At 44.0% G+C, this 23,797-nt stretch overlaps 1 protein-coding gene across 1 annotated transcript in view; it reads left to right on the plus strand.

Annotated features, from left to right (window-relative positions):
* Positions 1 to 23,797, plus strand: part of RTN4IP1 (reticulon 4 interacting protein 1) — a 270,285-nt gene that overhangs the window by 117,169 nt on the left and 129,319 nt on the right. The window contains exons 8-9 of the mRNA XM_085611230.1: positions 10,628 to 10,811; positions 12,905 to 12,997. Coding sequence (XP_085467356.1) covers positions 10,628 to 10,811; positions 12,905 to 12,997 — 277 coding nt within the window. The remainder of the gene's footprint in view (positions 1 to 10,627; positions 10,812 to 12,904; positions 12,998 to 23,797) is intronic.

The following is a 23,797-nucleotide window of genomic DNA, read 5'->3' on the forward strand; positions in this document are numbered from 1 at the left end:
TCTATTGCAAAAGACAAGGTCACACTCAGCAGTGGACTTTGCTACAGCAGTTGCTTGGTGGCCCGCACCAGGGCTGTATCCTTGTGTACTCAGTTTTGTTGGACACCACAGAAGAAAGCTGCAGTGTGATCTCACTCACCAGCAGGAAAATATATTTTTAAACTCCTCCTGGCGCTGGAATGAGACGCTGTCGCTGCTGCTGCTGCTGCCAGTGCGCTGATCTGGTGGACAACAACGTTCATCGCTCGGTTCCCAAACTTGCCCTCATGAAAGGGGCAATAATGTCTCTCCCATATTTAGGTCGGAAATCACTCTGATGGGGTGAAATAACGTCTTTTAGCTAATATTTTACAGTTTTCAAAGTTTCATTGAGTGGAACACTAGTCCCAGTGAATGATCAAGCAGCATTATTTAAACACTGGAGTAGCGAGGCCTTATGCCACCCGTGGCGGGCCCTGCGTTTGCCGCAGCAAAATGTAAGAGGGGGGATGCTGGTGATTCCACAAGTAAGGGAGGGGAGGCCGCCATCTCCCATTGCTTGTGCCGCCTAGGGTGGTCCACCTCCCCAACCCCCAGCCCCACTTGCTACACCACTGGATGTAAAGCGTGGCATTTATTGGGATGTTAAACGGTAAGTCAAATACTTGGATTCATAAAGCATGTGGGCATTAAAAGTTTACTGCAGATTGGAATTCGACTTCAAGGTGGGTTAGTAAGACCCATTGCATTTTGAATCGTCGTATTGCAGAGTTGCCTGCCCAGTGAAAGGAGTTGCCAGTTCTGTGTTTTAGCTTTGCATTTTGGTACTTGGAGTCCCGTTTTGTTAAAGGGGGCCCCGCTAGGAATTCCAGAATGCAAGGAGAGTAATCGGGAGCTCTCTAGTTCTATGAAGTACTTGTCTCTCCTGACCGTCCAGAAACTAGACATAAGCGCATTGGGCTTTGGTTTCTGTGAAACCATATTCTTCTCCATAAACCTCTTACATGCCTTTCCCAGCTGTGACTTCAGCAGGAACAAACCAGCTTTCAGAGCAGAGGAGGTGCAGGGGATGACTGGCGCTGCTCACCAGTTTCTCAGCACCCTATAAATCTGGTGCATTTTGTTAGTGAACTCTTGAGTTCTGACCTTAATATGTTTGTTTCCATAAATCTTTAGAATTACAAAATATGTGCTTCACTTTTGCTTTCCTCACTACTGAATGTGTACAGCTCATTTACAGCATGGGTACTCACAAATATTTTCCAAGGGGCCACAACTTTGATCTGCGATGAGACTGAGGGCCGCATTGATACCAGCAAGGTGCCAGTCGGTGTTTGGGGAGGGGGTTGCGGTAAGGTGGGTGTAAGGGAAGCTAGGCGTATACATCTAGTGTCTGAATTGCACAATGTGAAACCAAAAACGTGGGATTAATCCCAGCCGCTCCGCTTAACCAAACTCTGTGATCCTAAGTAGTTATTGTATTTCACGTTTCCTCCTTTTTCTACATTAGCACATAAGGACCTCAAGATACATGACTTTGGGATGTGTGCTGTACAAAGCCTTCTCCAGTGTTTTATTTATAAAACTATTTGTTGTTCATGTATAATAGAAGCCCCAGCCCCCAAATGGTGCACATGACAACTGATTTGCCTCTTTGTCACTATTGGCATTGTTATCAGAGTGTAGGAAAGAATGAATGTTTCTCAATTCATGTTTGAAAACCGTCACTTTGAGAAAAAAAACCTTCTCAGTGCACTGATAATCTGATGTACTAAGGTGAAACGGTTCTACTTGTTGCCGAATTCTTAACAGACTTTATCATAATTTTACTGCAAGATGTTTTTATAAATGATGGTGCTCCTAAAGTTAAGTGGCTTAGGACGCCCTAGTTACTTCCTTTCTCTAATTTCAATTAACCTTTAAATGAATGCTTGCCTGTTTATGTTACATATTTTTTATGTTAGTGCTGATTCACGTAAACATTAACCCAGTAGCATGTAAAGGTCAGGAGGGCCGCATGTGGCCCCCAGGCCATACTTGCGTATCAGTGATTTACCCGTATTTACCTTTTGTTGTGTGATTTCCTACAGCCTTTCTTTTCATTCTTCATTTACCCCAGCAAGATTGTCACATAATGTTTAAATGTCCTAGTTTTCGTAACGGAAAGTTTCAGTTCTGTTAAGGACATGGATGCAAGGGATTATGCTCAACTTTCAAAACTTCAACCAATCAGAGAGCACTATGTCCAAAAAGAGTCTGTGTCCTCCATTAAGGACCCTCTTTCTTTGTGTGACAGTGGCCCAAGTATCCAACATCTTTGCTCCTGTTTGAAACTCTCCAGACGTAAAACAATAAATCCTATGTCAAAAACCCATGTCATCCAAAAAATATTCATCATGCACATTGAGGATTATTCAACAACAATTCCTAAAACCAGAACAACTTATCGTATTTAATTAAAATCATCATTAGGATTGAAACTTTAATCAGCATTATTTTTCTAATGTCATAGCCTAGTATTTAACATGCCACATAACCAAGACGAAATGCAAAAACATATGTTTTATGGATGGTTATCTATATGTGTGGTACATAATATGCAGATAATTCCCTAGAATTCCTGGGTGGGAATTGGTCTCTTGGACCCTACGTGGGAACAATTTTCGCCTCCGTGCCCTTAATTGAATTGAAACTTTCCATTATGAAAGCTAGGAAATTTTACATTCTACGTCAGGATTTGAGGCAAGGACTATGCTCATACAAAGCTCATCTACCACCAACGAAGAGATATTTAGGACTGGCTTGCTTGAAGTAAAATCTCTTTAACACAGAATCTGAAGACCAGTCCGCTGCATTAATTATGTAGTTCAGACGTGCTTCCCGGGAGAAAGCTTTAGAAGCCATAGCTCCCCTTACGGAGTGAGCACCAAACTTTGAAATATCAATGCCTGCTTCCTGCATAGTCCAGCACACCCATCTAGCTATAGCTGAGTGGATACTGCCATGAAGGGCTTTTTAAGGGCTATAAGGATTAGACGTTCTCCTGTAGGTCTTAATTCACCAGTCATATTTTCATAAAGACAGCATACCATGCGCAATTTTGGAGTTATGTCAATAACTGGATAAGAAACCACCATAGAATTGTACTTCGTCCTTCTGGAAATGTCAAAGGTAACCTCTTCCTGGGTAAACACTGTACCTGAGATTCTAAAGCTTGAACGTCCGAGAATCCTCAGCATGACACAAACACAGTAGCATAGCCATCTCACCTGACAATTCCTTTCTAGATAAATATTAATTATTCTGCCACGACAGGAACAGGTTCAGGACTCTATTACCATCCCATAAGGTGAAGTATTTCGGCTCCGGCGACAGGGAGACCGGAATGTCCTTTATTAATTTACTCACCAAAGAATGTTCCCCCAATGAGGATCTGTCTAGCAGAATGTGGCCCACTGATAATGGCTAACCTGAAGGTGTTATCCGACCTATATGCCAAGCTTTCTGTTGCTAAAGAGGATAAAAGGTTCATGACATAGACACCATCGGGCCACACAGGATCTACACCTTCTTGCATATCTCGACCATGCTGATCTATACCGCTTGACAATGCCATCTGTGTCAGGGACTGTCCGGGACTATGTCAGGAACAAAGTCAAGGACTTGGGCAAGGACTGGGAACTGGGTAGAAGACGTACAGTGCACAGAAAGAATAGTACAGCGCTACCCAGGATCACACAGGGAGTCAGAGGAGAAAAAGGGATCCAAAGGGGAAGCCTGTACAAGTGAACAAGATGGGTAAGACTCAGAAAGGAAGGGCACTCGTGAGGCAATTTAGCATTTAGAATAACTACACCCAGGACAAATGTGCAAGACATATATATGAAACAACAGTAACAATAAAGGGGAGTGTGGGGTAAAGCACGCAAGAGCTCCACACGGTAAAACTGAAGCTCAGTAAGTTTCACACCCACAATTGCTGTTACAGATAGTGACTGCAAATACCCACATATAGGATATGCATGCAAAGGCAGGGTCTGTGGAGCTTATACCCATGGTGATGTTATAAATATAACACAAAGACAATACTCACAGTGAACAAGAAACACCACCTAGGTAGTCAGCTGTGCCCACGGATCCTGGCGATCAAACAGGAACACACAAGGCAGTAACAGCAAGGGGGTAGAACTAAACACAAGCACAAGCACAATAGACAAGGAGCTAGCAAGGAGAATTGTTTAACAGGAAAGGAAGGAAATCACAGGGCACACTTGGCAGAAAACAAGTGACAAACATACAAGGCAACAGAAGCAAGGCAGCAGAATAGAAAGACAGCAAACTAGGAACTGGAACCAAGGAAATGGGAAGAAATGCAGGGACTGGAAAAGGATATACAGAAGGGGAGGCTACAAGGGTATACTAGAATAGTGAAGGTCCAGGAATCAAGAAAACAAAGTAGCATAGAAGGCAGTGCTTAAGCAAGACAAGAATTTAGCAAAAGCTCAAAAGCCAAGATAGCACTGCAGGCAGCGCTAGTTCAGGAACAAGGGGACCAGCTGTAGCTCAGGAACAAGGAATGCTAAGGCTCAGGAGCAGGAACTAGAATTGAGATAAAGTTCAGTAGTCAAGGTAGCACTGCAGGCAGTGCTAACTCAGGGACAAGGGAAACTGCTGCAGCTCAGGAACAAGGATTACTAAGGCTCAGGAAACACTGGAAACAAGGATAGCAAAAGCTCAGGGAGCACTGGAAACAAGGATAGCAAAAGCTCAGGGAGCACCGGAAACAAGGATCGGTCTCACCGGTAAACAGCTACAATGACCAACAATGGGCTGAAGGGAGCTGGGGCTTAAAAGAACTCACAGTACTCCTGCACATCAGGTGTGAGCAGGCTAGCAGCAGCCAGCCACAGGTGAGCTGAATTCCTCCACCCATCCTTGGCCTGCAGTTGTGGAGACAAAGCAGTAGGGGATTATAGATAATGGAGTTTCCAGCATGAGCAGACTGGCTTCCACAAAACCCGGTTTGGATTGGGAATGGATGTCAATTCCTAAATGATGTCTAAATGCCTGGAAGTCAGGATATGCATACAGGGGAGTATCTGGAAGCATATTAGAATACTGGAAAGCCCCACAATTCGGCCCCCTGGTGGTGGGCACGAGAGCACAGGGAGTGAATCGTGACAATCTGCCCATGCCCTAGCCAGTAATCGTTCGCCCTCCTGCGAAAGTCCTGGGATTCTCCACCTTTCCCTGTAAGCCACCACACCAGTAGGGACATTGTTCCTCGCAGCACCATTTTGGTGAGGATTGTAAAGATTATCTCAGAGAAGTATTTGCAACGGGGGTGGCCAGATTAGAAAATTCTAGGAAAGCTCCAGAAGAACTGGGAACCAAACTTGTGATTTCTAAATTGGCATGATCAATACTATGGTTGACAGTTGCTTCCTCAACTGTGGTGACACCCTCATGATCATCGCGAATGGCAGGAATGCATAACCCGGCTCCAGAGTCCAATCTGGCAGGAACGCATTTGTCACGGTTGCTATAGGATCCAGTTTCCAGTTGATGTACCATGCCACTTGATGGTTCAGCCTTGACGAAGGGAGTCTGCCTTGAACGGTCCCCATCTGTTCTCTAGTGCTGAGAAGGCAGTTGGATCCAGCTTCCACAGGCTCATTTTCCGCCATTCCCTGGAGTACCAGTCCGATACCTTGTTTGCCTTGCCTGGGGGATATTCCACAAAGATCGACACATTGTTGTCCAGACAAAATGCCAAAAGGGCTAGATCCGCAAGGAGCTTCTACCTCGAGGCTCGCAAATGGTTCATATATACTGCACCACTGATCTGTTGTCCATCTTCAGGAGGATGCAACACTGTATCTTCTCCTTGGTCCAACATTTGATGTCAAAAGAGCTGGCCATCAACTTTAGGCAATTTATATGTAGTTGTTCTTGTACTGACCATTTTCATCCTGTACAAGATTCCCTGAATTGTGCTCCCCAGCCTGACTTGCTGGCATCTGATTCTATTACAGTGTGTGGATCTGAACTGAAGATTGCTCTCCCGTTCCAGCCTCCATATATGTGAGCCACCATTCCATCTCCTCCTATACCTCATCTGTCCAAGGGACCACCTCAAAGAATTTCAGCCCTCTGCAAAGATGATACACTGTTAGTCTTTGAAGGGCCCTGTAGTGAAGTGGACACAGGGATATCACCTAGATTGAGGATGACAGAAGTCTGACTATGTGGGCGCTCTGTCTCAGAGATGTTGATTGTTTCAAAAGAGTTTTGCTTGGATCTTGCCGAATCTTCGCTACCCTCCGGGAGGGAAGGATGAGCACCTTCACCAATGAGTTGGTCACAACCCCCAGGAAGGTAGTCTACCTGGCCGGAGTCAGAAGATAATTATTTTTGTTAATGACAAATCCCAGGCTGTCTAGCAACTGCATTGTAACTTGAAGGTGCTCAAACAGTCTCTTGGGGCATTGATCCATCAGCAAGATGTTGTCCCGGTATACTATTAGGCAGAAACCTTGAGCGCATAGAGATTCCACTACTGGTTTCAACACCTTTGTGAAACACCATGGCGCTGATGAGAGGCCAAATGGGAAAGTCTTGAATTTGAATACATGGTTCTTCCACAGAAATTGTAGAAATCTGCAGTTAGGTGCGTAAATGGGGACCTGAGGTATGCATCCTGGGGGTCCAGCCATACCAGCCAATCGTCTTGTCATAGAAGGTCCCTTAGAAGATAGATGCCCTTCATTTTAAAGTGGCAGCAGATCAGCCACTCGTTGAATTCCCAGAGGTTTATGACCTAAGGCTACTTCCCGTCTCGCTTTACCACTAGGAAGATGTTGCTCAGAAGGGTGGAGATATGTTTGAGAAATAGCGCCTTTCACTAACAGCTCTGAAACCTCTTGGTCTATGAGGCTAGAGTTCCTCTCTGAAAAGAAGAGGTTTTATGGGCCAGAACTCTGAATCGGAGAGCCATCAAATTAGATGTGGACATCCTGACCCGTTTGAAGGTCCCAATCATCGGTGGTCAGAAACCTCCAGTTGTGAGGGAAGAGCGCCAGGCGATTCCCCCATCCCTGGTTGGGAAGAAGGAAGAATTCACACCTTAGTTACATCTTTGGAAATGTCCATGAGCTGCCTTTTGCTCCCTGAGTCTTATGGACTCCTTTGGAGGTGAAGAAATCCCTGAACCTTAATTGATCCTGCCAGTGGCCGAGTTGGGAGCCTTGACCTCTGGGAGGGCCTTGGGAGAGGAAGCAGCCTATTGAATGCCCTCTGCCATGACCGGCCCTAGCAAAAGCCTTAGATTGGAATATCCTCATCATGGATGCGTGCACCTTATCAAGGGAGGTGAAAATGGATATGAACTTCCTAGGTTCTTTAATGAACGGGTCGCCAAAGAGCCCCCTTGTGCTACTGCCCCCGCTTTGGATGCGGCCAGATCTCCCGATTTGGGGTCCACCTTTATAAGGAGGGAACAGTGTTATTCAGTCGATAAGGCGCAGTTGCATGTCCCAGGCATTTGATGGCCCTCTGGGCCAACCCATAGATGACTTCCGCAGGTATGAGGGAGCTGAACTGCTTAGCCGACTCTGCCATGTCTAGGATTTTAATGAGGGGACAAGTGCCATCGAGTAATTTATCTTGACTATGACCGCCAGGAGTGGTCACTGCCCTTCTTTAGGTCCCAAACATATTTTCCTAAGAAGATAACCATTCTAGTGTCAATCTCTGCAGGGAGGGAGACTTTTATCGCCAGAGATGGGTGCGGGCATTCTGCTCAAAGGTAAGCTCTTACTTCCTTTTCTAGGGGCTTACGAAGTAGGTGGCCCCCTTCTCCGTCAGCGACCACTTGGCAGAACATGGGTGCAAAAGATCCTCAGGGTCCAACATATCAGAGGCAGGAGTTCCCGCTGCCTGAGAGGTAGACTGAGGGACCTGGGGAGGTACAGTCGGGGAAGGGTGCCAAGGCCTAGAAGGGCCCACTTAGTCATTGGGTCTATGTGAGAGTCAACTTCCCCTTACTTGCTATATGAAGGACAAGTATTGTCCCCTGAGGTCTCTGCCGACTCCCCTTCCCCCATATTGGTTCAGGAGCATGACAGAAAAGCCTTTTTTCACCTCAAAGGCACTTAGGTCAACTCCCAAGTCTTGCTTGCACTTTGCATGAGTAGATCCATCCCTACTAGTTAATGGGAGGGCGTGTCAGAGGTGGTGCTCTTCTAGGCCTTGTTTGAGGGGGCCTGGAAAAACATACACCAGTTGCATAAGCCGCCTCTCAAGAGGTTCTATGGCCGAAACCACTGCATCGACCACCTCACAGAATTCATCTTCCAAGGGATGAATGGAGACTGACTCTTCTTCCATATAATCCTCTTCCACCTCCTGCATCATGTTATGGGAGGATCTATTATCAAGCGCCTTACAACTCTAGGCAGGCTCATGATATGGCGCTGGAGCGAAACCAACTGATTTTTTTTGCGTCCTCAGGATGCAAGGTGAGTCACCCCCTTGACAAATACAGCCCCTTATTTCTATGGGGTCTCTGGCATGGACACTGTCCCTGAGGTGCCAGGCAGAACTTGGCAAATACAATGGATTGTTTAAACCCTGTGCCAGTGTGCCGACCGCAGAGCAACGTGACGCGCGACTTCATCAGCAGAGCAGCCCATGAGCATCTTCTAGCAGGCAAGAGGTCCACTACGCTCATGCGACCCCATCTGTAATCCCAACTGCACTGCGAAAGGAGGGCTGACACGCGTTCCCACGGGCTCACACCTTTAGGGGAAGAAAGAATGTTAAGGACACGTTCCAAGTAGTAATGAAGCAAAAATACTGCATTTAACAAGCCACAATACCATAAAAATTACATAGGCACAAAGACACTCATCAGTCCTGGAGCACAAAAGAAAGAGGAGGGTTGAAGGAGGACACAGACTCTTATTGGACATTGTGGTCTCTGATTGGTTGAGGGTTTTTCTATTTCCTTTCCCGGTGGTTTGTGAGAAAGGTGGTTGTATTAAGTGTTAAAGCTGCTGGAGTTAAATAAAGTGGAGAGAGTTGAGCATAATCCATGCCTCCGGTCTTGACATGGAATGCACTTTACTTTTCCTTTCCTGACCGCGAAGTCAGAGGAGTTTTAAACACCAGTCCTCATGTTACAAAACATAAGCCGCAATTTGTCCGAAGACATAGCTTGACATTTGACCTCTGTCTTGAAGCACAGCAAATGTCGCAAGATAAGTACATCATTTTAATGCCTCATTGTTTATTGCATGGACTTTCGCGACCTGCAAAAATCAGCTCATTACCCACAGTTTGGGCACCACTCAGTTAGGGCACACTGCACCACAGCACATTCGTAAATGTGTGCGTCAGGCACAGACCGGGACAGTGTACCCTATCACAGAAGAAGCACAGTGCAGGCATGAACTTGTACCTGCGTTAGGCACCCACAACAGCGCATTAATGAAAGGCACAGCAGTTTGAAGCCGGCATTCCACTTTTCACTGCGACCCGGCCTCACTTTAAAGGGGGGAATGGGGCATGGGTCCCCAAAGGCAGGTTCAGCACATAACTGCACCACTCTCACGTGCAGTGTCCTCATGGGCACACTCACTGTGTGCCACATCTATGTGGCACAGTCAGTGCCCCTCCGAACAGCTTCTTTGCCTCTGCACCCACATCTGTAATATAGTGCGGGGCAACGGATTCTCTAATTTGCAGGTTGCCATGCCTCAACGGTAAGGAGAGAAAGCCCCCTTGAAAATGTGCTCCAGCAAAATATATATATTAAGAAAAGGCTAGCATAAGCCCCCTTTCTTTAATACCAAGTTGGCCAGCAGTTGCACAAATTGGGTACACAAGCATGCTGTACCCCAGGGGGGACTTTCTGTAATAAAGGCTCAGGTGCGCACCCTGATGCTCTAATGTTTTACCTTCCACAAGCCACATAGATTGAGGCACAAGTGCATCCTGATGTCTGCAGGCTGTCATCTCAAAAAAACTGGTGTTGGTTACGTCAAGATATTTCTCAGGACAAACTTAAATTTCGTACAAAGGCAAATGAAGAGAAATACATTCCAAACCTAATTTAGGGGTAAAAACGTGTTTCTGTAAATAAGTAATAGTTACTTTTATGGGCTTTTGTGTGCAGGGTATGGACTACAGACATCTCAGGATGTGGAAATACACTGTAGCGAGGATCTGATCATTCACAGGCCGATAAGAAAAAGTGGTAACAACTGAGTGACCTTCCGTGCAGAATGGACCTGAGTTGCTTTGCATTTTGGTAGACCCTTGGCAGCCTATTTGAAATCCCTACTCTCCCTTGCAAGTAGAGGAGAGTCAGATTCCCTTGCTTCTCCTTTAAAAGAACATCACATCTGCACCTACTTCCCCCAGGAGAGTGAGGTGTATCAGATTGAAAGAAATGAAGGATATGTTCACATTGGGGCTGCTCAAATGATGACTGTGCTTGATCACAGACAATTACTATGCCGTGAAAGTAAATAAAATGGACAGTAAAATGGGATTGTTTCCACCATCACTTGCTTTACATTATATACATTTTGAAAGATTTTTAGCGCTAGACAAGCAGACAGCATCTATCTCTTTCCGTTTACAGGTTTGACCTTATTCTCGATAATGTCGGCGGATCTACTGAAAATTGGATTCTGAATTACCTGAAGCCATGGTCTGGGGCTAAATACGTCACCTTGGTCACCCCGTTTTTGTTCAACACGGACCAGCTTGGAATAGCAGATGGGATGCTGCGGACAGGGATCACAGTTGGAAGCAAAGTCATGAAGGTAACTATCCAATTGAAATCAGTGATCACTCATGCTCCAGAAGAAATCATATGAAAGGCAGCACTGTGCCACTCCTAAACATCTAGTAAACACTTAAGGTGTCCTTTAGAAGTTTCCACCCCTTTCTGTTCGAATGCCTTTCTCCGTTGTCTACATCATCCTAAGGGAGCCCCATCCCCGACTCTGCAATTCCTGCCTCGGGATTTCCTGAGGGTTAGTTCTACATAGTCCTGACATTTTTCATAGAACAGCCCTGATGACTTAAGTGAGGGAGTTAACGCATGTCAATCAAGCATGATGATCCCACTAGTAAACCATCATAAACAACATTTACTAAGAAATCATGACGTGCTTGGCGGTGGATACTTCAAGAAACAAGCATTGGTAAAGCAGACTGGTCTGGCCATGGCAAGATGGCACAAATGGTTACATTTTTGTAACTTTTTTTGTTGTTGCTTTTTCTTGCCAGAAGGTGTGCATTCACTTCTTTAATACATCAATAGTGAACATCAATGACAGATTAATCTCGTCATTGATATGATAGCTACTTCAAGAAACAAGCCTTGGTAAAGCCGATAGTCGGTCCCTGGCAAGATGGCACAATGGTTACATTTAAAAAAATATTTTTTTTTTACTTGCCAGAAGGTGTGTATTTGCTTCCTTAATACATCAAGGACAGATAATCTCTTTATTGATATGATAGCTACTTCAAGAAACAAGAATTGGCAAAGCTGATAGGTCTAGCCCTGGCAAGATGGCACAATTGTTACTTTTTAAAAAACTTTTTTTTTATTTTGCCCGAAGGTGTGTATTCATTTTCTTAACACATCAGTAGTGAACAGCAAGGACAAAGTAATCACGTTATTGATATACAAAAACAGACTCAGTTAGGATTAAAATTGCAACCAAATATAGGAATAGCTCCAACCCTGACTGGATGGTTGAAAAGTTAAAAGATCACTGTGAATCAAGGTATTGATTGATTTATGTATGGGCAGATATATTTTGATCCAGGTTGACGAGTACAGCACAAGTTGGATAAAACAGAAAAAAACAGATATGGGGCAGTGAATGAAATTGGTAAAGGTGGGAACGTAGTATAGTTAAACAAAGGACACTCATGCAAGCAGTTCCTTCAAAGTGGCATTCGTAGAGTAATTGCACAGGTACTGAAGGGTGACACATTCATCACCTCTCTCCATTTCAGCATCTTCCCTAAAGGGGAGATGCTGCCCTGGAACACCACCTCCTCATGCTGTTTCTTCCTCCGTTGCAATGTTCTTTGGGTTTCCTTCCCCCTGGATGGTTTATTCTACATTTGATCAGAGTTTAAATATAAGGTCTGCTTTTCCTTTGTAATCATGTACTTTTTGTAAAATTATTTAAAATAACTGCGATAGTGTGTCTTGAATTGGTGTTTTTGAAAATGCAGTGTTAATTGAACACCAGAAATTCTGTAGGGAGAAAAAGGTGTAACACTTATAAACTTAACAACTTCTTCCGAAAACCCCTATGCGCATCACGATCCAAGCGAGACCCTTGACCCTTGAATGGGGATGGAGCCAAATCAACTGAAGGGTTTGCGTGCTTCAGCCTAGGACACTCTTGCTGCTTGCATCAGTAAACGGCGTCTGGCATGATTCTCGGCTGTTGCCATGGCTGTTCCCATGGCAGCGCGTCCAAGTGGCACCACTTGCTGACAACCGCTGCTGTCACAGATATATCGAGGCCAGCAAGATGCTTTTGATTTTAAATGAAGTGTTGCTGTTTCAGTAAAGAAGAAAACAGCCTGAAGAGCACTAGGTGGCTTTTGAGAAAAATAAAAAGATTAGGAAATGGCCGGTCCTTGTAGCCGTCTCTAAAGCAGAAATAAAAGCGAGCCCTCAGATGCTAGAAATTAAGGCTACTTGCATCGTCTTTGTTTGCCCCGATTGTTGTTCTCTGCTCTTTATGGGAAATAGTGTTTGTTTTTCTAGGCAGAAAGTCTTCGCAGATGGCAGTTGTTGATCTTGTTTTATTGTTCCAAGTAGCGGACCGTTTAATTTATACCAGATCCCCTTTCTGTCCCTCTTATTCACTGCCTTTTCTTGCAGCACCTGTGTAAAGGGGTTCACTATCGCTGGGGGTTCTTTTCACCAAGTGGGCCAACGCTGGATATCATTTCAGAACTTGTTGATGCAGGAAAGGTACGTGAAACTCTAAAGCACATCTCTCTTCCCCCTTTGGTTGGCAAGCACTCAACATCCCAATCAGAAAACCCATAATAAAAAAAGCGTTCACACTTTCTTGTCCTAATTCCAGTGTGGTCGGATGATGTGTTCCACGATGATAGCAGAAACAAAACATTATGTTATGTGACCATTGACAGAATTGTATATGTTTTGTGATTCTTTCTTGTACAGTCTATGATCATGTTATTGGTTGAATAAAATAAATAAATAAATTATGTGACCTTGAAAAAGAAATTAAGCTTGAAAATGAAATGAATTTTCGTTATCTTTTAAAATAAATGGCGCCTGAAAATTGGTGTACATTGGAGATTGGTCAATTGCCTTCTCATAGTCTACACAGACTTTTACATGAGGTTCAGCACACAGATGAACAACGAGGCAGGAGAGTTCCGTAGTTCCATGTTTTAATTCACAGGTTAAGATACATCAAGCGCCCCATCGGTTTATACCTTCTCTCTGTCCGCTTCCTGCTGCAACTGCCCTTCGACCAACCACGCATTCCACATTCCCAAAAGGAATCCCCACGAGCTCTCCAGTACGCAGCAGAACTACCTCACTACGTGACATGTAAATCCCAAATACAACACATCCCCCCTCTTCAAGAACATAACATAAAGATCTATTTACACTATACAAATGAATACCAGACATATGAAAAGAACCAGCAATACGAATGAATTGCAAAGTCTAATGAGGAAAATAAAAGAAAGCAAAAAAAAATAAAATAAAAAGAATACATAACACTAACCTAATTAGGAACACACATAATCCTTCTGCCAGGAAGGCCTATGAATAATTCGCCCTGATAATCTTCTGGAGCTAACATTGCGTGTAACAGATGAATCGTCACATCTTTTATTGTTGGAGGGAACACCATTAAGGTCACCAGGTTTTGGAAAACGAACACTGTTCGCATCCTTGACTCCCTTCCTACATTCAAGCTCATTGCATAAAGTAACTTTCCTGAAATTCCACCATCTTCCATCACTTAACTTTGCACAATTCCCACTAGTTTTCCAAACTACCTTGGGTTTCGACCACTTGGACATTCCTGTTTTAGGTAACCCCTCAAGTGACGTTCTAACCCAATCCCCAGTTTTGATCAGTCGTGTTCGCCCCTTTATCCTACTATTGTGTCTCAAAACATATTTTTGTTGGTAATCACTGACTCTTTGTTCAATGGTTACTCTTGGAATTTCCTTTACACTTTCCTTATGCATCCAAGCGGGAGTGATTTTACTACATGCTCTTCTGCCCTTGAGGAGACTAAAAGGAGTTTCACGTGTAGCCGAATGAGGAGTGTTACGATAATTCCATAACATCTTCTTAACCGATAACCTGTAATCCACTCCCTCCGTTTCCGCCAACTGTATACTCTCCTTCAACACCCGATTGAACCTCTCTACCATTCCATTTCCCCTAGGATTATACACTGCAGTAGTAATATGTTTAATCCCATGGATCTTCATGTAATCTTGAAATTCCTTGGCTAAAAACTGCGGACCATTGTCAGTAATGATGCTTTCAGGATAACCCTCTCTATGGAAAATCTCCTCACAAAAACAGATAACGTTAGATGCCTTGATTTCTTTTATAAAAGCAACTTCAGGCCATTTGGTGTAATAATCCATCAATACAAAGGCAAATTTACCAGTTATATAATTGGTATTGAACGGACCGCAAATGTCCATAGCAAGTTTTTGCCATGGTTTTTCTGGGAAAGGAGTAAGTGCAATGGTCGTGTCTTGTGATATATGCGATTTGTCACTACACATGCAAGCTACACAGTTTCTCACAAATCTATCGATGTCTTTATCTATTCCAGGCCACCAAAAATCACACCTAGCCTTTCTTTTCATGCTGGACATTCCAGGATGTCCCTCATGAAGAAGTTCCAATAACCTTGGGCGTAGTCCCAGAAGCACTACTAATCTGTCTGTTCTTCTAATTATGCCTGACGAAGGTTCAACAAACAATTCAGACCAAATCATTTTGTAATCAGTTAACTCCATGTCGTCCCCGACTTGATGATTACTTCGATTGCCAAAGCATGAAACTATCCGTTGTAATGTGGGGTCATTAACGGTAGCCTGTTTCCATTCCTCCAAACTAATTGCCCCATTGCAAGCTTCCTCTACTGAAGCTATCAAGTAATCTCCATCAAGATCCTCAAGAGAAACATCCTCCTTGGATGCTTCTGGGAGGGGTAAACGTGATAAACAATCGGCATTAATGTTTTTGAGGCCAGGTACATACACAACTTGGAAATCATATTCTTGTAATCTGTACAACCACTTTGCAATTCTGGGGGTGGCCTTCCCAGCTCCTTTAGTTGTACAAATGTCTATCAAGGGTTTGTGATCAGTCCTTAATTCAAAATGTGTGCCCCAAATGTACGTTCTGAAATAGTCAATGCCCCAAAAACACGCCAGAGCTTCTTTTTCAATAACTGAATAAGTAGCTTCAGCTCCTTTTAAGGTACGGGAAGCAAATGCTACTACCCACTCACAATTGCCACTACTTTGCATTAAAACAGCACCTAAACCATAAGAACTTGCATCCACTACAATGATAGACTTGTTGTGAGGGTCATATGGTTTAAGAGCAACCGCATGACTGATGTCCCCTTTAAGGTTGTCGAATGCAGTTTGACATTCGGGACTCCAAGCAAAGTTTGCCCCTTTTTTCATCAGAAGTCTCAAACAATGAACTTTAGACGCGAAGTGATCTACAAATTTGGAATAATATTCCGCTAACCCCAAAAATGAACGAAGTTGATCTTTATCAATGGGAGACGGAGCATTATTAATTGCATCCAAAAGATTTTTTTTAGGTATGACACCATCAGCTGACAAAGTGTGACCTAGATTGCCAATCTGTGTTACCGCAAATTTACATTTGTCAGCTGAAAGTGTTAACCCAGCTTGTTGAAGCTTACTTAGGACGTCCTCCACAATTGCATCATGAGTTACAAGATCTTTTCCCCACACTAACACATCATCCTGAAAAACTAGCATGTTGTCTATATCCCTTAGGATGCTACACATGATTCTTTGAAAAACTGCTGCCGCAGAAGCTAACCCAAAAGGCATTCTGAGAAACTGAAATGCGCCCTCAGGAGTAATAAATGATGTGAGATGTCGTGAGGTGGGGTGCAATTTTAGCTGATGGTATGCATTAGACAAATCAATAGTTGAAAAATATTTGGCATTCTTGACACTAGCTATCATTTCGTTTATTCGCGGAAGAGGATGTCGGTCAATCCAAATATTTTTATTCAGATCTCTTAGATCTACACACATACGCAATTTTCCGTTGGGTTTGCGTGCCAAAACCACTGGACTAAGCCATTCAGATGCTTCTATAGGCTCAATTATGTTCTCCCTGCATAATCTGTCTAGTTCTAGCTTCAATTGTGGTCTTAAAATCAAAGGAACATTCCGAACTTTGTGAACTATTGGGATGGCATCAGATTTTAAAATGATACGATGTTAAAATTTCTTCAAACAACCCAGTTCAGTTTTAAATAAATCAGGAAATTTCACACTCCACTCTATGTGGGAGTCACCAGTTAGTAAAACTTGGTTGGGATGATTTGGATCAAGAATTATACCCAAACTTTTTTGTTCTTTCCACCCCAACATGGCTCTACCTTTGTCAACAACATAAATTTTAGCATGCGTGCTTCTGCCTTTGTATGATATGTCACCTACAAAATATCCTAAGATTGGGAGTTTGTTTCCCCCATACCCAACCGGTTCTACATCTGACAGTAAAAGACTGGTCTTATTAATTGAAAACCACATCTTTTTATCAATAATAGTGAAGGATGAACACGAATCCGCCCACATAGAAATCTCCACTTGATTTATTGATAAAACACATTTAGGTGGTTGATATGTGCCTGATACTTCATCTACTTCCAGATCCCAAATAACCATTACTTCAATATCACTATCACTCAAAGGTGAATCGTAATTATAATTAACTGTGTTTACTCAGTGTTTCCAAAATTCACGATCTCCCGTTTTACACATTTTAGAGAAATGCCCTGTTTTATTGCACTTAAAGCAAGTGACATTAATGGCTGGACATCGTGGGTATTTGGCGGTGCGAATGTAACTTCCACACCTGAAACAAAAACGTTTAGGATTGGATGATTGTATTTTGCCTTTATTGGGTTGAGTGAAAGAATTATTGTGTTTTACTTATTCTGAGTTCAATTTCTGTTTGTAAGTGTTATTATGGTCTTTAGGCACTACCACTGTGGTTTTAGTTGTGCGGTTATCTAAGAGATTTACTTCGCTTTGGTTCTTAGGATTTTCTCCATTTAATTCTTTTACATATCGTGAAGTGTTTTCGATTCTTCTAGCTACACTTATAGTTTTCTGTAAGGTTGGGTCATTGAGATCGAGAAGTCTTTCTTGAATTTTTGGAATGTTTGTTCTATTTATAAATTGATCCCTGATAATCTCTTCATGTAAATCTTTGAACTTACAAGTTGCAGCTAGTGTTCTTAAAACAGCAACATACTGTTCTACCGTTTCACCTGTTAATTGTGCTCTCGAAAAGAATTTATGTCTTTCGACAACAATGCTTGTTTTTTTTCCGTAATTCTCTTCTAAAGCACTTAAAGCCTCAACATACTCATCAGCTACATATATAGCCGTTTTGGAACTATCAAATACAGTTTCTTCATCTGTGGAATTTCCTCCATCATCTCTAAGTACTGCATTATTTATAGATGCATTAACAACTACTGGTTTAGGTAAAGTTTTTAAAACTTTCCTACCCTCCACACCAAGGTTGTGTTTTAGGAGAGCTAACTTACGTGAAGCTAAAAACGTCTCACCCCCGATAGCTTCAAGGTAAGTCTCAAAAGACTCTCGCCAATCTTCCCAAGCCATGGGAGGAAGACCGGGGTTTTGTAAAAATTTAGGTGGAGCAAGAACAGCATTAGTTTCCATGGTGCGAACTGTGAATATTAAAAAAATATATATATATCATTACGCCCCTAGTATAACAACTATTTACAAATTTGAAATCCGTTCATACTAGATTGACTACTGCTTTGGACAGAAAAAAAAATTGTTTGAATAAAGTCAGTGGATGGTTCAACAAAACAAATTAAAATAAATAAAGTAGTCACCGTAGTCATTAATGTCTTGATCTTGAAGTGTCACTGTGCAGATGGTAGAATAAAGTTATTAATTTCTCAACCAAAATAAATAAATAAATAAAGTTGTCACGTTGTCTAATGTTATGTGGGCTTCTTAGGAAAACTTAATAAAAGGTCTCGAACATTCAAAACACAGCAAACATTCAAAACGTGATGACTTGCTCGTGAAAATGCTTGTCAGCCTTGGATTGCAGGATCCCTCGCTGATCGGCACTGTTGCTACGCTACAATTACGCTACAACCGATGCCGTGAGACGTTTCATGCACAGCTGCGCAACGAAGCACTCATCACAGAATCCAAGACTTGGAATGGTGGCTGCGTGACGGTGACGCTCTCGTCTTCGGTGATTATTTTTAAATTCAGAGCGTGAAACGCGAACAATTTTTCCAAGGTAAAATCCAATTTTAACTTAAATAGAAGTTCAAAAGCCTTGGTGAATGAAGATAACACCCGTAATTCTTGCGAATTGTCGATACTCGACACACACGGGTTATTTTTACTCAGTCTATTACGAGATCTCCGATGGGGCACATATGAATAACTAAATAGGTCCGGGTGAAGAGGCTCGATGTGTGCCCCCGATTAACAAGCCAAATACCACGTACCTCCTTTAGATGCAAATCAGGCAGTGAAGTGAAATCACACTACACGGCAGGTTCGATCATCGCCACTTTTACATGAGGTTCAGCACACAGATGAACAACGAGGCAGGAGAGTTCCGTAGTTCCATGTTTTAATTCACAGGTTAAGATACATCAAGCGCCCCATCGGTTTATACCTTCTCTCTGTCCGCTCCCTGCTGCAACTGCCCTTCGACCAACCACGCATTCCACATTCCCAAAAGGAATCCCCACGAGCTCCCCAGTACGCAGCAGAACTACCTCACTATGTGACATGTAAATCCCAAATACAATACAGACCTTGGTTCTTGAAGGTGGATGCATGTACAGCTAAGAGAAAGGCAACGTCTCTTGTCTTAAAATTAATTTTTCATTGCCTCCTAACCAGATTTTAAGCTATGCAGGCTAGTACTTCATGTGGGTCTCCCTCATTTTCTATTGTCTTGTATGGACAGGTACCCTTGCAGCCACACCATGTGTTGATCTGTCCTTTAGCTCATTTTAAACTTTGTTGCATTAGTTTATTTTTGCAGGCATTTCTATTTTATTACAATAATTCTGCCTTATTGGCCATGGGCCACATCAAGGTAGTTCCTGTCCTGGTAGAAGTGCCAGAAATTCAGTGCGACTACTGTGATGTTTTACTGGAGCTCCTGGGATGAATTCACAACTGACCTTAATGATTTCCCCACCCTCATTCTTCATAGGGAAGGATGAGGTGTCAAGAGTATATGCAACAAACAACAATGCTTACATCAGTGGAAGTGGCAAGCGGTATATCATGGTGTATTGCTTCCCACCTCTCCATTATACTTTTTATTTCATAGAAATCTCTGGGACTAGAGGGAGAGGCTCCAGTTCTCAGGTTCATGACTCATTTTGTTCATGCAAACCTTAGTAGCAGACTTAACAGGCAGTCACGGCTGGCATGACTCGCCAGTGGGGTGAGGTGAGGGGGAGGGGTCACGCGGGGGGGGGGGGTTCATTTAAAATAACACATTTTACAAAAAGTTAACTTATCTCGTTGCTCGTTCCCGTGCTGTCTCTGCTCCTCTCCTCCTCTCCTGCCTCCGGCAGGAGCAGGAAGCAGGCAGCCTCCCTCCCCTAAGCCAATCACAACACTGCAATGGCAGCGTTGAGATTGGTCAGGACGCCGACTATCCAGGCACCTACAGGGAGGCCATTTTCTGGGGCCGACCAAACAGTCCGCTTCCTCAGCAGTGAGCAAGCCAATCCTCCCCGACCTGCCCCCAACCAAACACTTCTGCTTTCTCACAGTGCGAGAAGCAGAAACATAAAATGGTAGATTTACCATTTTAGGTTTCTGCTTCTCGCTCTGCGAGAAAGCAGTGGGACGACGCTCCCCAACCCTAGTGGAGGAGCCGCCCCTGTTAACAGGACCTTTGCCAGATCCCCCTATTTGTTTACAAATACATGCACGATTGTCATCGTCTCAAATCAAAATGCAGAAGAAGGCTGATTTACAGCATTGGAATCTTGCATGCCCAAGCTCACTGCAAGAAACCTCACATGGTTCATACATTTCTGTTGACAGTCACCCATTGAAGATACGTTTTGTGCTGATTTAACAAGCCTTTGAACAATTACTATGAAAGCTCAGGCTTTCGTATGCCAGAATCATGCAGGGAAATTTTGCCAAAAAATGCATGCGTTGCTTGCAAGGCATGGTCCACATTAAAAAGATGTTGAAGTAATTTACTAAGCAAAAACCAAAGGAAATGATGAACGGAGTGTTGAACATTGCAAGCACTCACCCCCAGTCAACTGATCTGGGTTTAATCCATCACCGTTCTTTAGCCCACTCTGCCACCCCAGTTCAGACATGGCCATATGCAAATCAGTCTGACCCTGTGCCTCATGGGAACAGTCCAGCCCGAACTGCCAAGCCATGTCTTCCCTGGACCGGAAACAAGCTTCCTAGGACCGGTTTCTGGCATTTCAGCCGTCTACTACCCACTCGGTCTTTTCGATGTTATTCTTATAATAAGTCACAGGTATTTGTTGATCATGCAGTCATGCCATAGAGCAGTCTCTTTTGCACTATGCAGTGCCTTCCGAATAAGTATACCACTCAAGTGATGATTATTAAGTGGTATTTGTGAGACTAATTGTAATGTCACAACTATGTTTTGCACCATAAACCTAGGATTTCATTTCCGTTTTCCCATTGGACCAAACGGTCATTCTGGGAATATCACTTTCTCTTATTGCGGGCTATTTTCATTATCAGGCAGAAATTCAGAGCCCAGGTAAAACTGACCATTTGCACTGACTCTGAAAAAAGGATGTCGCAGCCCAAAATGAGGTTCTGACTTCAGTTGTAGAATTTTACCCTTCAGATCTTGACTTCCACAAAACTGACACTTGATGATGCCGCAGTATAGCCCAGTGAGTTGAATGCACTCCTGCTGAAACGTGTAGAAATATGCAGGTCACAAATGTGAATCTTTGCAAGGGCGACTCAGCATTCCATCCTTCTGAGGTTGGTTAATTGAGTGTCATTAAATTGAGTGATAGTTGAACCTATTGTTATGAATATTATCACTCTTGCTGGCTGTGGCGTGGTAACAGTAACAAAACGTAGGCCAGGTCTATTTAGGTAGGGCTTTATTTTTCCAAAAACTAGTTTCTGTCTACTGGTTAGTCTTTTTTAGTTGGCAAATGCTGCAGGATCCGTGTTGGCGAGTGGTTCAGGTCCTCTCTGGTCAGGAGGAAGCTCGGTCTCGGGGCTCTTGGCGCCTGGTCTCCATGGTCCGGACGTCCCGATAGGTAGAGGAGGGTTTTGGCTTAAAACAAAAAAATAAAGAAAGGTATCAGGACTCTTGTCCGACTGCTATCCAATGTACCATGGCCCAGGGAGTGAGGGAGACACCACACAGGGGTGTACATAGTGACACACAACTCAGGTGGGGGTGTTCGTGAACTAGTGTTCGTGCAGGTGGATGATTATTTTAAGGAGTGTGGGGGTCGGAGGCTTCTCGTTTAGCTAGAGGTACGTTCTCTCCTTCCAACCCACCCCGAGAGCTTGCCCCCGTACCTGTTCCAGCCACGCTCCTCCCGGAGCGTGGCTCGTGGGGTCGTTGGCCTCCTGGCTCAGTCGGAGCTGCAGCGGGACCCGATCTTCGGTCTCCTCCCTCTTCTGAATCTGCTCCTCTGGTTATCACGAACGCTCTCTTTCCCGGCTCTTCCCCCAATCCGGTGTCGATGCACGTCCACTTCCTGGGATTCTCTGATCTTAACGTCTGGAGCGTCTTGATGTCATTCGGGGGAGGAGTCTCGTCAAGTAGGAATCTCCAATTAAAGGAGCCGGCTTCTTGATCGTCGTCTGTGTTTTTCAATAAAGCTTCGGAATGTGGCATCCATTCTTTCTGCTGAAAGGGGACAAGAGGTGGAGAGAGAGGTATAGTAGACCACCAGTCCCCCTTTTGTTCTAGATTCAAGCCCGGTGAGCCCAACCCGTCACATTCCTTCCCCCCTGGATTCTCCCGATTGGGGAGAGGAAAGACCCTAGATAGGTAATCTGCGTTCCCATTTTCCCTGCCCTTCCGATGTCGTACCTCGAAGGTAAATGGTTGTAGGGATAAACACCAGCGGAGTACTCTGGGGTTCTGGGCCTTGTTCTGACACATCCATTGCAATGGGGCATGATCCCTGTACAGGATGAATGGTTTTTCTTCTAGGTAATAGCGTAGTTTGTCAATGGCCCATTTAATTGCTAGGCACTCCCTCTCTATCGTGGGGTACTTACATTCCCGGGGAAACAATTTCCTACTGACATATAAGACAGGGTGTTCTAGACCGTCTCCCTCTACCTGTGATAACACCGCCCCTAGCCCAGAGTTAGAAGCGTCAGTGGAGAGAAAAAATGCCTTGTCATAATCTGGGGATATGAGTTCAGGGCTTGTGGTGATGATCTTTTTCAACTCCTCAAAGGCGCTTAACATTTCTGGGGCTGGGTGCAGGAGCTGCTGTGGTCGTACTTCTTTCCGAAGGGAGTTGGTTAAAGGGGCCGCTAGTTCCGAAAATTGTGGGACGAATCTCCTATAGTTCTCTCTTGGTGGTGGGAAACGGCGTTTCTACTATGGCTTTTACTTTTTCTGCCTGTGGGGCAATTACTCCATCTCCTAACACGTACCCGAGGTATTTTACTCTTTGATACGCTGCGCGGGATTTTTTTTGCGTTGATGTGTAGACCGGCGCATTTGAGCGCCTGTGAGATGGTTTCCAAGTGTTTCAAGTGTTCTGCCCAATTCGTACTGAATACAACAATATCGTTCAGGTATGCTGAACAGAATGAGGGGTATGACTGTAGGATGGTGTTCATCAGCCTTTGAAATGTGGCAGGTGCCCCGTGGAGGCCGAAAGGAAGAACATTAAATTCAAACAATCCTTCATCAGTTATAAACGCGGTTTTCTTTCGGTCTTCCTCACGGAGGGGCACCTTCCAGTACCCCTTTGTCAAATCAAATGTTGTAATGTACTTTGAGTCGCCCAGTTTTTCTATGAGCTCATCAACCCTGGGGATAGGGTAAGCCTCAAACATTGATATCGAGTTTAGGGCTTGAAAATCCATGCAGAAGCGCATTGTCCCATCTGGCTTCGGAACCATTCCGATTGGAGACGACCAATCACTTTTTGATGGACGAATCACACCCAGTCTCAGCATCTCCTGTACCTCTCTTCTTACAGCGTCTCTCCTGGCCGCGGGTGTCCGATATGGCCTCTGTTTCTTCCCGGTCTGTGTTTCAATTTTGTGTTCTGCCAGGGAGGTCTTTCCTGGTGTGTCTGAAAAAATGGCTGAAAAAGGGAGCAAGGTGTGGCGTAGCTCTTCTATCATGTCCTCTGTGATGTCTTCATTGACCACGAGTTTCTCCAGCGTTGAGTCATGGGATGTTGATGTTGGCAATGAAAGGTGTGCTGCCTTGGGTGTGGGT

This window comes from Triturus cristatus, chromosome 6, assembly GCF_964204655.1.
Source record: "Triturus cristatus chromosome 6, aTriCri1.1, whole genome shotgun sequence".
NCBI classification, from domain to species: Eukaryota; Metazoa; Chordata; class Amphibia; order Caudata; family Salamandridae; genus Triturus; species Triturus cristatus.